The sequence below is a fragment of the Thalassophryne amazonica genome, chromosome 9 (assembly GCF_902500255.1).
Source record: "Thalassophryne amazonica chromosome 9, fThaAma1.1, whole genome shotgun sequence".
NCBI lineage: Eukaryota > Metazoa > Chordata > Actinopteri > Batrachoidiformes > Batrachoididae > Thalassophryne > Thalassophryne amazonica.
In genome coordinates, this window is record NC_047111.1 from 11962187 (window position 1) to 11979913 (window position 17727).

The window sequence follows — 17727 nt, forward strand, 5'->3', positions numbered from 1 at the left end:
GTTTTGGCTGTCTTACCACTGAGTGATGCAGATAAAAAGAATTATGCAACTGTTAAAGAGGCATTTGAGAAGTATTATGTTGGAAAACACAATGTCATTTTTGAAAGAGCACAGTTTAATTCCAGACGGCAACAAGAGGGTGAAAGTGCAGAATCATTCATCACAGCTCTACACAAACTTGCAGAAAACTGTGGATTCGGAGTGCTCAAAGACGAACTTATAAGGGAGAGAGTTGTAGTTGGCATAAGAGACAAAAGACTGTCCGAGCAGCTACAAATGGACTCAGAGTTAATTCTTGCTAAAGCCATTCAGAAAGTCAGGCAGAGTGAAACTGTAAAGAAACAACAATTAATACTTCACAGCAGCTCTGCAGAAGAGAAAACACTGAACATGGACACTATAAGGACAAACATGAAAAGAGGAAAAACACAGACATGGCAGAAGAAAACAAAAGCCAATCAAGCAAAGTGAAAAGGAATTTGGCCGCTGTGGCCGCAAGAACAAGCACTCATGGAAAGATTGCCCAGCTAAAGAAGTACAGTGTCGAAAATGTCAGAGGAAAGGACATTTTGCTGTAGTCTGTCGCAGTAGTGAAGCTGCAAGGTTACGTGAAGTGACAGAAAATCTAAAAGATACTGACAGTGAGGATTGTGTGTTCCTGGGAGAAGTAGGGACAGTGAGGTCACAGCTCTGGATGCAAAAGGTCAAGTTAAATGGGGAAAACATAGACTTTAAACTTGACACAGGGGTAGATGTTATGTCTATTCCAGAGGGACTATACAGACCAGACAAGGATGGTAAGCTGCAGAAACCTAAGAAGACACTACTGGGGCCAGGCAGTTACCCACTCAGTGTTAAGGGCTACTTTGGGGCACAGCTGGTAGTGAAAGGGCACAGTGTATCACAGTCTACCTTAGTACAGCCACTGTTAAGCAGACCAGCATGTGAGGCTCTAGGCCTCTTGTACAGAGTAAACACAGTCACTGAATCAGAGACAGATTTCAGAGCAGCTTACCCAGATGTGTTTAAGGGTTTAGGAATGCTGAAGGAGCAATATCACTTTGAGCTAGAGCAGGGAGCCATACCTGTAGCCCTATCTGCCCCACGACGTGTTCCACTTCCCCTCAGAGAAGCAGTGAGAACAGAGCTGCACAGGATGGAAGAGATGGGAGTTATCTCCAAGGTTACTGAGCCTACAGAGTGGTGTTCAGGCATTGTTGTGATCCCCAGACCAGCAAAGAACCCCCTCAGAATATGTGTGGACCTCACACCCCTGAACGCAGCAGTAAAAAGGGAACGCCATATTCTCCCAGCAGTGGATCAAACACTAGCAATGATGAAGGAGACTAAAGTGTTCACAAAGCTCGACGCCCGTTCTGGATTTTGGCAAATTCCTCTCACACCCGAGTTAAGGCCGCTCACAACCTTCATCACGTCTTTTGGAAGGTTTCAGTTCAACCGCCTTCCTTTTGGCATAGCATCGGCACCGGAACATTTCCAAAGGAAAATGTCGCAGATGCTGGAGGATTTTGAAGGTGTGATTTGTCATGCCGATGATGTGCTTGTGTACGGCAGAGACAGGCCGGAGCATGACCATAGGTTGCACTGTGTGCTCCAAAAGTTGCAGAAGGAAGGTCTCACTCTGAACGAGAAGTGTGAGTTTGCAAAAGTGAAATCATCTTTGTGGGACACAAAGTTTCAGCAAAAGGTATTGAGGCTGATCCCAACAAGGTAAAAGCAATCCAGCAGTTGCCACAGCCTCAGAGTGTGGAAGATGTGTGCCGTCTCATGGGAATGGCCGACTATCTCGCAAAGTTCATGCCACAATTAGCCACAATCACCACACCGCTAAAAGAAAAGAGTGGATGTGGGCAGAGCCACAGGAAACAGCATTCCAGAGACTAAAAGCAATAATAAGCTCTCCTGAAGTGCTCGCTCAGTACTCCACCGCAGCAGACACAAGTGTTGCTGCTGATGCGTCGCCATATGGTATCGGAGCCATTCTTACTCAGAAACAGTCCGACGGCTCGTGGCAACCAGTGACATACATCTCAAGAGGACTCACAGACACGGAGAGACACTATGCGCAAATAGAAAAGGAGGCGCTTGCTGTAACGTGGGCGTGTGAAAGACTTTCATCTTACCTCATGGGACTACAGATCACAAACCCCTGGTTCCCCTCCTGAGCACAAGAGGTCTGGACGACCTACCTCCACGCATTCTGAGATTCCGCCTCAGACTGCTGCGCTTTTCTTTTAACGTTGTCCATGTTCCAGGGAGTAACCTCGTCACCGCTGATGCCCTGTCGCGAGCACCGTTGGAGGGCCCGCCCTCTGCAGGGGACCTTCAGCTGGAAAAAGAAGTAGAGGTCTTTGTGGACTGTGTTGTATCCCATCTTCCAGCCACGGACAAAAGGCTGGAGGAGATTAAGCTGGCACAAGGTAAAGATGAACTGTGTAAAAAGGTGGTAAATCACTGTTTGACAGGTTGACCAGAAAAGTGTAAGCTAGATCCAGAGTTAAGGGGTACTGGCAGTACAGAATGGACTTAAACGTAGCACACGGTCTTCTCATTAAAGGGGAGAGACTGGTGATACCACCTCCACAGAGAGCGCATGTTTTGGCACGTCTCCATGAAGGCCACCAGGGCATTTCAAAGTGCAGGGCTAGAGCTAAAGAGGCTGTGTGGTCGCCGGGCATCTCAACTCAAATAGAGCAGGTGGTAGACAGGTGTGAAATATGTCAAAAGCACAGGGGACAGAATCGTGAACCACTGTTACCAACTGCTGTTCCTGACCGCCTATGGCAAAAAGTGGCATGGATCTTTTTGAGTGGTCAAAGAAACAATACTTGCTGATTGACTTTTTCTCTAGGTACATTGAGATAGCTGAACTGAGGCACACAACTGCAGAGGTCACTATTAAAGCTGTAAAAGAGGCCTTTGCAAGACATGGAGTTGCAGAGACTGTGGTATCAGATAACGGGCCGCAGTTTTCATCAGACCAGTTCAAACAGTTTGTTAGAGTACCAGTTCACGCATGTCATTAAAGACTTGTGGAAAAAGGACTGCGACTACAACAGAGCACTGCTGGTGTACAGAGCCACCCCACTGGAGCACGGGTTCTCACCGGCACAGATGCTCATGGGGAGACACCTGCACAGCTCCCTACCACAATCTGCAGCCAAGCTGGTGCCCAAGTGGCCCCGACTTGAAGACTTTTCGAAAAAAGGATGAGGAAGGGAAGTGTGAGCAGGCAAAGCAATATAACCGGAGACACCGTACCAGACCGCTCCCAGAACTAGCGACAGGACAGAAAGTGTGGATAACTACTGAAGGAACCACTGGAGCAGTAGTTAGACCTGCCAATGCTCCCAGATCTTATGTGGTAGAGACAGACAGGGGTTTTCTAAGGAGAAATAGGAGCCACCTTAGATCAACAGGGACTGTTAGCAGATCTGGACAAGTCGTGAGACCTCCAGAAAGGTTGGATATGTAAATCTGCTAATGGTATGCATTCATGCTTATAGAAATGTCGGATAGGTGTAAAAGAGAATGTTTACCAGAAATGCGTTCGTGTTCTATGTTAAAAGTAACTGTACAACAAAAGTATTTAAAATATTTCACATTGAAGAATGCTCCACAGTTATGTTTTTTGTGAGCCATTTTGAGTTGTCTTTATAGAGATGTCTTTAGCTCAAAGGAGGAGGTGTAGCGGGAGACTACTGTTCCTGTAATGCACTTCTACGGATGTTGTATTGACTTCCAGGGGGTTGAGTAAAGACGGTAACTTTGCACGAAGCTACAGGGTCTAGTGTCCTGATTGTACAATTTCAACTTAACTAGAGAAGTCTTGTGGCATTAACTCAGTTCAAAGTTGAAATAACTAAATCTATGCAAATTGTAACATCACGTTTTCTCGTTGAGGCAGCGGTTCATTTTTTAGAGTGAGTCTGATTCCATGGATTCATTCAAATCCAGATGAAATGGTCTGGAAATCTGGAGCATGCTGAGGATTCTGGAAGCTTCTTTTGGATGATTTCCAGAGGATGTTGCTTGTGATCTGTCTTTGGTTCCTGAGACTCTGCTCTTCAGGGTTTGTGTTTTGAACTGTCAGTGGTTGTGACCAGTGATGCCGGTAACGAGTAATCTAACGCGTTAATCTTTCCAAATCAGTAATCAGATTAAAGTTACTTCTCCATGTCACTGTGCATTACTATTATCTTTCATTGTGGGTCGATAACAGCATTAAACTTAGTCTGTGGGCAGGAGGTCGGGGTTCGACTGAACTGCCCACTTTAAGTGAGCTGTGAGCTTTTCATCCGCGTTTTTTTGCAGCTGCTCGACTCGTCCTCACCTCTTAAAGCGCGGTGATCAGCACACCTGCACTGAGCTTTACAAAGACATTTTTATACTTTTTTTCCTCCTTTATTTAGAATTCTGAGCTGAGCCGCTCCGTATCTGGTCATTAAAAAACTGATCCTCCGCGACGTGTCAACAACTAACACTATTTTCCACTCAAATGCACCTAAACTCTCTTTCTGAGGACCACATGATGTGAAAACGCAATAAAACTTTCTTACCTGTAAATCTGGTCATGTTTTCTGCATAAATAAATGTTATCCATTCTTTGTGCTCAAACGCCAAAGCAGGGGCGAATCCAGATGGAATGGGGGCGTGGGGGAGGGATGTGCCCCCCTCACAACACCCCTAGATTAAAGGTCCAGTTTTGAAGCCGTTTTTTACTACAACTGCTAATATTGCTTAAAATAATAATAATTTCGACAAGTAAAATGTTTAGAGAGAATTTAAATGTTAGAAAAATGTTAGAATTTAATAGTTACATTTATAAAAAATGTAGGTTCGAAATTGCAAGTTTTACTGTTACAGTGCTGTCAACAGTTAAATATGAGGTCAAGAAAGAGGTCTTTATTTTACTTTTTATAAAACAAGTATTTATTTTCATTGAAGTCAAGAAAGGGTGACTATAAAGTGAATTTTGGCAAAACAGGTATCATTGTCATGTTGAGGTGGCAGAGGGTTGTTGTCGACAGCTGGGAAAAGTAACTAAAAAAGTAACTAGTAATCTAACTTAGTTACTTTTACAATTGAGTAATCAGTAAAGTAACTAAGTTACTTTTTCAAGGAGTAATCAGTAATTGGATTACTTTTTCAAAGTAACTGTGGCAACACTGGTTGTGACCACGTGACTGTTTGGTTACTGAGCTGCAACATTTCTGTCTTTGAGTGTTTGGTAATTCTTTTTGTTTTATTATTGGTCGCTGGACCGCAGCAGATGGTCACCCCACTGAGTCAGACCTGCTGGAGGTTTCTTCTTGACCACTGCAGGTCAGTTGTCAGGTCCAAGGTTATTCGTGTGAAGTGTCTTGGGGCTGACATGTTGTGATTTGACCATCTGTAAATTGATTTGAAAACCAGCTGGAAGTTGAAAACTTCCTGAATGACTGAGAGTCTTCATCAGCTGTTTAAAAATGCTTCCAAACCAGTTTGAGTTGCTAAACGGGTCCAGACCAGCGGTTTGAAACTGGTTTTAAGAGCAGATACACGTTTCTGAACTGGTTTAAAGCAGATCTAACTAGGTCTCTATTTTCTCCTGCAGTCTGATTTTCTCCACACATTCCCGTCCTGTCCCCCTTTTCCTTCCACTCTTCCTTCATTCTATCCTTTCATCTTCAGCCTTCCTCTTTCTCTTCTGTCTTTCAGCAACATTCTTCGTGTCTTCTCGTCACATGTCCAAACACCTCAGACTTCTTTCCTGGATTTTCTTAGATGTCTCATCACCATGACTCAAACCCCTCTGAGACATGGATTCAAGAAAAAGACAACAAAAGTCTGACTTCGTGGACGAGATAAATCATAAAATAACTAAACTATAAAATATGATCTGATTATTAACAGCTGCAGGCAGAATAAAACTACAACAGGAAATTGTGAGCTTTTGAGTGGTCAGTGAACGCAGCACAGGCGGGTCTAGGAAGTTTTGTTTGTTTTTTTCCCGGCAGCACTTTGGGGACTTTTGACGGAGGATCGTCAGAACAAAACACGGTTCGGGTTCGATCCGGATCAGAAGGTGAGTGACAGATGGAAACATCTTCACAATAAAAGTGTTATTTGTCTTCTGACCTCCAAAAAACTGGATAAACGTTTAAAGTCTAGAAATACCTTCTAACTAAGTCTTTAACATTTAAAAGTAATAAAAAGATAAGAATGAAATACTCGTTTGTTTTATATCAGTGACTTTAAAACGTCATCATCACACATTCATTAAAAAGTGATGAATGCTTTAAAACTTGTCACTTAAAATCTTTCAGCTGTCACACGTAAGATCACGTGACTGCTGTTTAAAAAACAAACCGATAAACCCGTTAATCCTGATACACATTTTTTTAATCATTCAGATTTTCAAAATAAAAGCCACAGTTTTCCGAAGTTAATCGGTTATTGGATTAACAATGTCAGGATACCAGAAATTCATCACTATAACAGCAGTGAAGTGACGTGATTAGCAATTATTTTATTTTAAGACTTTGTATTTCTGTTGTTTACAGTTTGGACACGGGTTTCTGTCCTTCCTGTTGGACAGCTTGTGAGATTCCTTAATGAATTTATTTAATTTATTCATCCTGAAAAATTATGATTATTGGAGTATTAATGAGCACGTTAAAATCCCAACAGAGCTCCGCAGTGACGACTTAAAATTTACTTCTTCTTCCAGCTGCTCCCATTAGGGGGCGCCACACCAGATCAGCCGTCTCCATCACACCCTGTCCTCTTTGTCTCCTCCTGTCTCCCCAACCACCTGCATGTCCTCCCTCAGCACATCCATAAACTTCCTCTTTGGTCTCCCTCTTCTCCTCCTGCCTGGTGGCTCCATCCTCAGCATCCTTCTCCCTATATACCCTGGGTCCCTCCTCTGCATATGTCCAAACCATCTCAATCTCACCTCTCTGACTTTGTCTCCAAACTGTTCCACCTGAGCTGTCCCTCTGATATGTTCATTCCTAATCCTGTCCATCTTCATCACTCCCAAAGAGAATCACAACATCTTCAGCTCCGCCTCCTGTCTTTTTGCCATTTAAATTTTCAATAGGCAGCCAGGTAGGGGTCAATTGATGAATTACACAGGGATCAAAAATTAAAAGATGCTCTAATCATATTGAAATCTATACCGCATTTGTCTGAGCATAACGATTCCAAAAGGGTATAGTTTGGACTATGTATGACTGAATGTTATGGAGTTATGGGATAAAAACAGCAAGAATGGTGACAAAGGTCAATTTCAGTTTGTACAGGGGTCAGAAGTTAAAGATGCTCTAATTTTGGTAAAACGTGATGCAAATTATTGGTTGAGCTAATAGGACATGTCCTGCACTGCCCTCACATACTACTCTGCCACTCCAGACTTCCTCATGCAATACCACAACTCATCTCTTGGCACCCTGTCATAAGCTTTCTCTAAATCCACAAACACACAGTATAACTCTTTCTGACCTTCTCTATACTTCATCAGTATTTTCAGAGCAAACATTGCATCTGTAGTGCTCTTTCTTGGCATGAAACCATAGTGCTGCTCATGGATCTTCTTCGCCTGTTTTTTAAAACTAGCCTCTGTTTTCTGCTTAAGTTTGTAATTTTGCTTTTCTGTCCAATGGTAAAGTACTAACATGTCTGAGATCTTTTTAACCATGAGATACATAGATACATAGTTTATTTTGGAAAATGTTTCCAAACATTAAAATAAAAATGATTTACATCACTTCAATCTGAGGACAATCCCAAAGACAAAGGTCTGTTATCTCCAGAATACATTTTAAATTACTATAATTTAAAATTTATGTATAATTTATAATTTAATGTATAATTTAAAATGTAAAAGCAGGTTTTCATCATAAAGTGGAGGTGAGCTTGCCCAACAAGCTCACACACACGGACAATAAACATATCAAATCACTCCCCCCCACACACACACTTGCTCACAAACTGCAGTGAACTTTTGTGAACTCCACTTTAGAAGTGCAAAAAGGGAGAATTTAAGATGGTTTTATTAAAATATTTCACATTCTGCATTACACTGTTTCACATCATCAGGTTTGGAGCAGACCATGGTCCGGCCCAGGAGCCAGTTTGTTTGGTCAGGTCGAAACCCTTGGAGTGGACATTCTCCACCTTCAGACATGCAGTGGGCGTGGCTTCTGTGTGCACTAAGTGTGTGTGTCAATACTTGCAGTGGATTAGACAGGAATGACCACGCCCTCCACAGCCAACATCACAAACAGGTTTTCAGCAGCAATCCAGCCTCAGGTAAGACACCTACTTCCTCCTTGTTTTATTCTTTTCTAGCCAATCATCATTATTTATGACAGGCTCAGGCTCCACCCCCATCAATCACCAAGCAGCAGTATGTTGTTGATGGTGGAGTCTCATCAGGTTTGGTCTGGGAGCATGCCCTGGTGTCACTCATCACCACATTCTGGATGGCAACCACCCAGACAGTCTTCCATCCCCATCTCGCCAAAGTAACCATCGGCCTGCTGCAGCCAGGTAAATGTGGGTGTGGCCTTGACCAGGTGAAATGTGGGTGTGCCCTTGGACAGGTGAAATACGGGCATGTCCTTTGTCTTCTCCAGTCTCTGGCGTCCTACACATTGAGGCTCCTTTGTCCTGGATCATGTCCAGAGAAACTCACCATGTGGACTAAATGTGGTGTCTGATGTTCCCTCACAGTGTCAGTGATCCTCCTCATCTCAGTCTCACTAAGTAACCGTTCATTCGGCTACAACAGTTGGCGGCGGACCCGTTTCCTGGCCATGATCCAGGGTGCTTTTTTGTGAGGACCTCAGCAACTGGAAAAGTCCAAGGACACACCCACACATCACCTGGCTACTTGGTGTCTGCGTGTTCCTTTTTTACCAACTGAGACTCGGGTGGTTCTGTGGGGGTTTGGGTTTGGAGACCTGTGGAACGTCTGGGAGCCACAGTGAGAGACTCACTGCTCCTCAGCTCACTTGGCAAGTTGTTGGTATTACAACTTGCTGGATCTTAGTTCCTGTGTTGCAGACCGAATGGCCCCCCCCTAAAAATCGGTCTGCCCTGCCTTCACTGTGCATGCGTCATCAGCTGCAGTTCACTGATTATCACCTCGTTTCTGCTTCAAATAATGACAGATATCTGAAGAACAACAATCATTTCCACATAAATTCAGCATTATTTCAGCAGAGAAGACGGAGGAAGCGATCAGAGCGCCGCAGCAGCATGAGCTACTAGCTGTTGCATTCACTGCACGTTGGTCATTTCAAGGTGTCACCAAGTTTCTCCCCATTTCTGCTTAAAATGACTTCAGAATGATTTAAGAGGTTTTACTTTGTCATCTGATGGTTAATAATCACATTATCCCCTTTGATTGCTAAAAGCTCCTCTCAAACTGGCATATTCGTAGAGCTGCGTATTGCGGCTTTGTGTCTCATTTAAATGCACGCGTACTCAGCCTTTTTCCGTGTTCATAGATCTGCTTGCAGCTGCATGTGCTCTCTTTTTAATGTGTGCACACAGTCGCGTGTAGCCACTATTTAAACCCAGTTCCCTCCTGTCGGCTGTGCAGAACAGCATCACTGCACCTGGAAAACAGTGGACTGTGTCATCAGGTTTTTACAGTTTCATTACTGCCACATATGTAGCCAAAGCTGCTATTTTCTGCCTCTGTGGAAGTGCGCTCTGTTCTCTACTGGACGGTGTGGTGCGGGTCACAAACACAGTCATTTAACAGTATTTTATTTATTTATTGTCTTGGTGGATCATTTTCATTGTGTCCAGATGCTGCTGAGTCTGGCTGTGGTAAATAAAGGCTGCTGTGAATGAAGCGCTGTGACCCTAAACTTTTAAAGCTCCGGTTGCTCCGATCAGGTCCGCTGATTTGATCAGACCTGATCGATCAGGGCGTCTGATGATCGCACCGACATGCAGCAACGGCGCTTTTATTTTAAAATCACAGTGCTTATTCAGGTTTGATCAGACACACACACACACAGAGACCTGCTGTTTCTGGATTTCTGAGTTGAGGTTCGATTCCCTGTTCTGAGCACACACACGTCCATCAGTTAGATCAGCTGTTCTGATCACACAGAGGTGCTGTGGCTGTGTGATCATGTTCTCCAGTTGATTCCTCTGGATTCACACACTCAGTTTTGGTTGTGTACAGGAGTGCCGTGTTGCACAGACCTGCTTAAAACTGCGTATTTTCTGTGTCCAGCGCTCTACACCGAAAAAAATTAAACATGTTTAATTTCTTCCATCCTACCGTGCAACATACTGCTGCGTAGGGAGAAAAAACTTGATGTAGAGCTGCTAAAAGTGGGCGTAGCGCTGCTCAACTCGGTGTAGACGATACACCACAATACGCAGCTCTACAAATACGCCAGTGTGAAAGGGGCTTTTGGGCGAAGAGTGTCAGACTCAGACGAGCTGCTGTGGTCCCAAATGACACGTGCAGGGTGGACCGATTTTTAGGGGCGGACCATTCAGTGTGCGACACCGGCATCCAGAGTCACTCTGCTGGTTCTCACTCATCCAGGTAGGAGATACTGGACCTCTTTCTGCTCTTCAGGACATGTCTGTTTTGGTTTGACGCCACAGTGGCCAAACCAAAACCGACAGGATGAGTACTTCACTTGATGTTCTGTTTTCTGCCACGACAGAGTCCAGCGGTGCCGCGGACTGCACGCGTCACTCCCTCATGTCACGTGATCCGGATTCCTCCATCATTTTATAACGAGTTTTTAGTTAAATTTTTATTCGAACAGTCATCCTGCCGTTGATCCTCAGACTGAACAATCTACTTCAGAAATCAGATTATTTTGAAGAGCTGAAACTTCAGAAATCAGATTATCTTGAAGAGCTGAAACTTGTCAGCGTCTCACTGGAGTTTGGACATCTGAACACGTTTACTCTGTCGTGGCTCGGTAAACTCCCAACTCTGAGACACGCCCATGTCCACACACAGGGGGTGTGGCAAACAGCAGTTCCTTTTCATTTAAAGTAACAGGGACAGAATTGCTTGGGTGCACCCACTATTTATTTATTTGCAACTGGTTGGTGGTTCGATACCCGATTACTCCATGGCACAACATAAATCACTTGTCATCCTGATCAGACGTTTGTGGTTTTAAATGTGACTGTTACAGAGACAGAAAAAAATACATTAATCTTTAGTTTGGATAAGTTCAGCATTTTAAAATTTCTGATTTTCAAGGAGTATTGTGAACACAGCACAGCAACAATCAACTTCACGTCATTAACACATTAACTCATTAGGGCTCTCCAATTGGTTCAAAATGCTGCTGCCAGACTTTTCACATGAAGCAGAAAGTTTGACCACATTACTTCCATTTTGGCGTCTCTTCACTGGTTTGATGTCCCAGTGAGATCAGATTTTAAGGTTCTGTTACTAGTCTATAAAATTATTCACAGACTGACACCTCCCTACTTAGCTAACCTAATTAAACCTTACGTACTGGCCTGGGGTCTGTCTTCTCAGGGTGCAGGACTACTTTGTGTCCCTAGGGTGAATAAAAAGTCTGCAAGTCACAGAGCTTTCTCTGCCCCTGTTCTGTGGAATGATCTGTCTGCATCAATAAAACAGTCAGATTCTGTGGAGACTTTCAAGACTCACTTATTTTCCCTTTCGTATGGCTAGCATACTGGTATAGTATGTTACTGTGCTTTTTACTCTTTTAAATTAATTTTATTAGTAAACGGAGCGTGCCACTGCCTCAACTGAAGCTTAGGGCTAGTGGCCGGTGATCACCTTTGTATTTCTTCTGTTTTTCTTGTTGTTTAATGCTGACAAATTATACTGTATTTGTTGTCTTTCTGATGCCTGATTCTGTTTTTTTCTCTGTGTTTAAGGTGTGGCTCCATCCAGAGATGGGTGTGGTGTCTGTTTCCGAAACCCTCCTGTCCTGTGCAAAACCAAAATTTTCTGTATTTTTATTTTGTAAATGGTTTTGTAATTTGTGTCGGTAGCATGGCCCAAGCAGAGGGTCACCCCTTTGAGTCTGGTCTGCTTGAGGTTTCTTCCTCAAATCATCAGAGGGAGTTTTTTCTTACCACTGTTGCTCTGGGGGTTAGTAAGGTTAGACCTTACTTGAGTGAAGCAGCTTGAGGCAACTTTATTGTGATTTGGTGCAATATAAATGAAAAGAAATTGAAATTAAATTGAAATTGGAAATTTAAATTTAATGAAGTCCTTTTTAAGTCATTTGTTCTGGTTTCTGCTGTTTCACATGTTTTGAGGTTTTGGTTGATTGGCAGTCATTTTTTAAAAGTAACGTGAGGTAAACCATGTATGTCCTGACATTTTAAGTTGAAAAATATTATTTCCTGAAAAAAAAAACGTTTTTTTAAAACATGAAATAAAGTCAAGTATTTCTTGACTTCAACATAAATACTTGTTTTATATATACACTCAACAAAAATATAAACGCAACACTTTTGGTTTTGCTCCCATTTTGTATGAGATGAACTCAAAGATCTAAATCTTTTTCCACATACAAAATATCACCATTTCTCTCAAATATTGTTCACAAACCAGTCTAAATCTGTGATAGTGAGCACTTCTCCTTTGCTGAGATAATCCATCCCACCTCACAGGTGTGCCATACCAAGATGCTGATTAGACACCATGATTAGTGCACAGGTGTGCCTTAGACTGCCCACAATAAAAGGCCACTCTGAAAGGTGCAGTTTTATCACACAGCACAATGCCACAGATGTTGCAAGATTTGAGGGAGCGTGCAGTTGGCATGCTGACAGCAGGAATGTCAACCAGAGCTGTTGCTCGTGTATTGAATGTTCATGTCTCTACCGTAAGCCGTCTCCAAAGGTGTTTCAGAGAATTTGGCAGTACATCCAACCAGCCTCACAACCGCAGAACACGTGTAACCACACCAGCCCAGGACCTCCACATCCAGCATGTTCACCTCCAAGATCGTCTGAGACCAGCCACTCGGACAGCTGCTGAAACAATCGGTTTGCATAACCAAAGAACTTCTGCACAAACTGTCAGAAACAGTCTCAGGGAAGCTCATCTGCATGCTCGTCGTCCTCATCGGGGTCTCGACCTGACTCCAGTTCGTCGTCGTAACCGACTTGAGTGGGCAAATGCTCACATTCGCTGGCGTTTGGCACGTTGGAGAGGTGTTCTCTTCACGGATGATGCGAAGGAGATGTGTTGCACTGCATGAGGCAAATGGTGGTCACACCAGATACTGACTGGTATCCCCCCCCCAATAAAACAAAACTGCACCTTTCAGAGTGGCCTTTTATTGTGGGCAGTCTAAGGCACACCTGTGCACTAATCATGGTGTCTAATCAGCATCTCGGTATGGCACACCTGTGAGGTGGGATGGATTATCTCAGCAAAGGAGAAGTGCTCACTATCACAGATTTCGACTGGTTTGTGAACAATATTTGAGGGAAATGGTGATATTGTGTATGTGGAAAAAGTTTTAGATCTTTGAGTTCATCTCATACAAAATGGGAGCAAAACCAAAAGTGTTGCGTTTATATTTTTGTTGAGTATATATATATATATATATAAAAAAAGACATCTTTCTTGACCTCATATTTAACTGTTGACAGCACTGTAACAGTAAAACCATTTCTAACCTACATTGTTTATGAATGTAACTATTAAATTCTTTCTAGCATTTTAGTTGTAATTATTATTATTATAAGTAGTAATAGGTGTATGAAAAAATGTCTTCAAAAGTGGATCTTTAATCTAGGGGTGTTGTGAGGGGCAGTGCTCCCCCTGTGCCCCCTTTCCCTCTGGATTTGCTGGTTTGCTGTCTGAGCAGGAAGAATTGATCAAATCAAATCAATTTTATTTATGTAGCGCCAAATCACAACAAACCGTTGCCCCAAGGCGCTTTATATTGTAAGGCAAAAGCCATACAATAATTACAGAAAAACCCCAACGGTCAAAACGACCCCCTATGAGCAAGCACTTGGCGACAGTGGGAAGGAAAAACTCCCTTTTAACAGGAAGAAACCTCCAGCAGAACCAGGCTCAGGGAGGGGCAGTCTTCTGCTGGGACTGGTTGGGGCTGAGGGGAGAGAATCAGGAAAAAGACATGCTGTGGAAGAGAGCAGAGGTCAATCACTAATGATTAAATGCAGAGTGGTGCATACAGAGCAAAAAGCAAAAATTGCTAACGTGTATTTATGCAGAAAACATGACCGGACTGACAGGTAAGAAAGTTTTATCAGCGTTTTTTACGTCATGTTGTTCTTCAACTCGGAGCTGCTGCACAAAAGAGCAAACGAACAGGTCACAACATCAGACGCTAAAAGCGGGCGAAGTGAGCGGTTCAGCCGAACCGAGCAAGGCACATTGGCGTGACAAATAGTGCAGCAGTGTGGGGTTTAAATGTGTGAAAGTGTCAAGGTGGCTTAACAAATTACTAAGTACCGCATTAACGCCATCACTGGTAACTTTAAATGCAAATAAAAATGTGACTTTTTTTCTCCAAAAAAAAACTTCTGTTTCACCAAAACAGATGATTTGTTCAAAATTTCATCCTGAAGTGTTGTTCTTTGAAATCTTTGAGGTTTCCAGAAACTGGCTCAATTGGGCCAATTCTGAACCAGAGACTGTCCACTGTTCTGGTTCTGTTCTGGTGCATTATAAACCAGGTCCTTGTGGCCTCAGGTTCCTTTCAGACTGGCTCCTTATTTTAGGCCATCATTTGTTTGTTGGCTTGGGAAAGTTCATCAGATCAGTTCTGGTTCAGTTCCAAGCTTTTGGACCTGGAAGGACCGGTGTTCCTCAGCTCCTCCAATGATCTGAAGCTGGACAGATGCTGCCTTCACTGTTGGCTGTTTTTCTGGACTTCACATTTTTCATGCTTAAAGTCTCCCAGCAGGCTTTGCTGCGCTTCAGCTGAAATGCCCAAATATAGTCATAACATCTGGTTTCTGCTGTGCTGTTGTCACAGCGACCACGCTGCCATAGCACACGCTACAACAGTGAGGTCACATGGTAATAAGTTTATAAGCCAGTGTGGTGTTAAAGGAGCGTTTGGACATTTCAGCACTATTTTCTAAACCAACAGAACTGGAACAGTTAAGCCCCTCCCACTTCTGATCACGCCGGCACAAAGTGACGTCGTCCACCAGAATCATTCCACGTCTGTGGAGTCCACTTTGGCTCAAAGGTCCGCAGGGTCAAAGTTCACTCAGCGTTAAGAACACAGCTGCGTGACGAGATGATCACGATTTTCTAAACGAAATGACTCCTCGTTCAATAATTTAGGGTTTTTCTTTAAATGATGGACAGTTTTTAAGCTAGTTTAAACTTTTTACCACTTGGATGAGTTAAAAAGTGTCAAAAAGTTTAAAACACTGATTTTTAATCACAGTTCAGACATGTCTCAGATGTAGCAGCTCACTCGTTAGCGAGCTGTGCTAATGAGCTGAAAACAGACACTGATTTCAGTCTTATTTTTCGTGATGTCCTGATCAGGGTGGGGTTTTTTTGGAATCTGATCCTGATCAGATTCTTGTAATCTGCTGATAGTCCTCATCCAAAACGTGCGTTTTCCTCCGTGTGGTACATGCATGGGGCGGAGGGCAAACGTTAACAGCTCTGATGTGCATTAAGAAAAAAACACCTTCATTCCAAGCTGCTCCTTCATGTTTTATTGATTTATTTTGTTCTTTTTAAAAATGAAAATAAACATTTTTGTGTGACTCATTAATTCCACTGAGTGCAGAATTGGAGTAAAACTACAACACAGATCATGATTAATATGTATATGTCGCAGATATGAATGAGCCAAGCTCTTCAGCATCTCACCATCTCATTTAGGTCCTCCAGACTTGATTTTCAGTAAATGCTTCTGGGGAGCATTTGCACACTAAATCAAGTCACCCTAACAAACGCAAAGAAAAAGCTCAATCTGGGTGGAACAGTTCCCATTCTGCCTGTGAAATTTGCAGTTTCTGATAAAACATCACTCAGATCAGTCGCGAATACATCTATTCTTGAAATAAAAACGTCCCTATCGATACTTGACACATTGTTTTCCATGACTGAAATCTGCGTACTAGAGACGACTAGAATGATTACGGTAACAACTAGCTCACTCGCAGACACAGCATCGACAGTTTCATTGACAATTTGGCAATTCTGGGCAAAACAGCCTCGTTTCCAAAGGACAAAGAGGAAATACCAGTCAGTCAAAAAATGCTTTGATCAGGCACCATGTGCATCCTGCAGACTGTCCCTTAGACACCATTCCACCTCATCTCCTCAGAGATGTTTTGACTCAGTTGGAGCTAGTCTGCTGATTAACACCAGTCTTGGCTCAGGCTGTGCCCGTCGCCCTTAAACATGCTCTGGTGAATCCAAGTGCAGCACCAAAAACTCCTTTGACCCTCAGGCCATCAGACTGTACAACTCCTCACTCATGGGGAGGAGGAGTAACAGGAAGACAGAGGACGGGAAGGAGAGGAACAGTAGGAGCCAGTAAACCTCAGTCCCACCGAATAATAAGCCATGAATAATGAGCCACGCATGTGTGTCAGCGATTATTTGAAGAATGATCCACGTTTTAATCTGTCACGTATCCACTGTGAAGAAGCCTCTATGTGCCTCTCTGTTCCTCACATGTGCCTCTAGTGAGCCACGACTGACCTGTCATTTGAGCCCCGTCCAGCCTTGAGTGGCTCGTGTCGCCGCATATGATCCATGTAGCGCCATGTTATGGCCCAGTCACACAGCACTTAACAAAGGGTGACGAAGCCCTGACGAAACAAGAAATCTGGACTTTCGTTGACATCGTTTAACCTTCGTGCAGCCTCGTTCCTGCAGCTGGCGCTACGTCAGGATTTTTAACGTGACGTTGGTGCACGTTTAGGCATGAGTTTGGTCCAAACCTCCAGCCTTCCCACACACTTGGTCCCTTTAAAGTGTGGGTTTTCAATTTACAGCATCCATTCAAGATGTTGTCACATTATTTAAACGCAGTTCAAAAATGGATGCTCCAGTACAGTCCGGCGGGTGTGCGGATCCGTGCGCCAGGCTGCTGTTCACCTGTGTACCAGAGTCATTAAATGCACCAGACCAGCTAGAACTGAACCACAGGTTCCTGGACAGTCGTCTCTGCACTTCCTCTCGCAGGCTTTATTTCATCTGCAGCATTTTGACACCGTGACTGAACTTTTAACTTTGTGTTCATCTTGTTAATGTCTGCAAAATCGCTCTTTTGCACGCTCTCGATCTGCATTCCCGGACAGTCGCCTCTGAGCTCCTTCTCGCTGGCTTCATTTTCATCCGCGGCTTCACTGGCTTTACTTCTTCCGTGGCTTTAAAAACACATTTGACACCATGATCCAACTTTTAACTTTGTGTCCGTCCGTTATTGACTGCAGAATCACGCTTTTGTGAGCTGGCATTTTGCGTAAATGCTCTTCTTGAGTGCGAGTCATTGCGTCAGTGTGCACACACAGCGGAGCTCATTAACAAGATGTTAAATCCATCAAACACACTTTTACAGCACCTTATAAAGAAGGAATGAACATGCAACTGTTTTACCAAGCTATTAAAATAAAAAAAATAGTTACCTTTTAAGCTGTTCCAAAATACGTTCTCCACCTCATGGAGCAGGAGAGAGAGAGGGAGGGACAAAAAGGGACCAGATGAAACGGTTC

The 17727-nt window shown here is 43.4% G+C and overlaps 1 protein-coding gene across 7 annotated transcripts in view; it reads left to right on the forward strand.

Annotated features, from left to right (window-relative positions):
* LOC117516744 (stromal interaction molecule 1-like) overlaps positions 1 to 17727 on the forward strand; it is a 129071-nt gene that overhangs the window by 51589 nt on the left and 59755 nt on the right. For 3 of the 7 annotated variants that reach the window (XM_034177576.1, XM_034177581.1, XM_034177583.1), the window contains exons 1-2: positions 5383 to 6088; positions 8107 to 8319. In XM_034177576.1, the coding sequence (XP_034033467.1) occupies positions 8121 to 8319 (199 nt within the window). In that variant the 5' untranslated portion in view covers positions 5383 to 6088; positions 8107 to 8120. Of the gene's footprint in view, positions 1 to 5381; positions 6089 to 8106; positions 8320 to 17727 lie in introns of those variants that run through there. The other 4 variants (XM_034177577.1, XM_034177578.1, XM_034177579.1 and 1 more) reach the window with 3 other exon arrangements.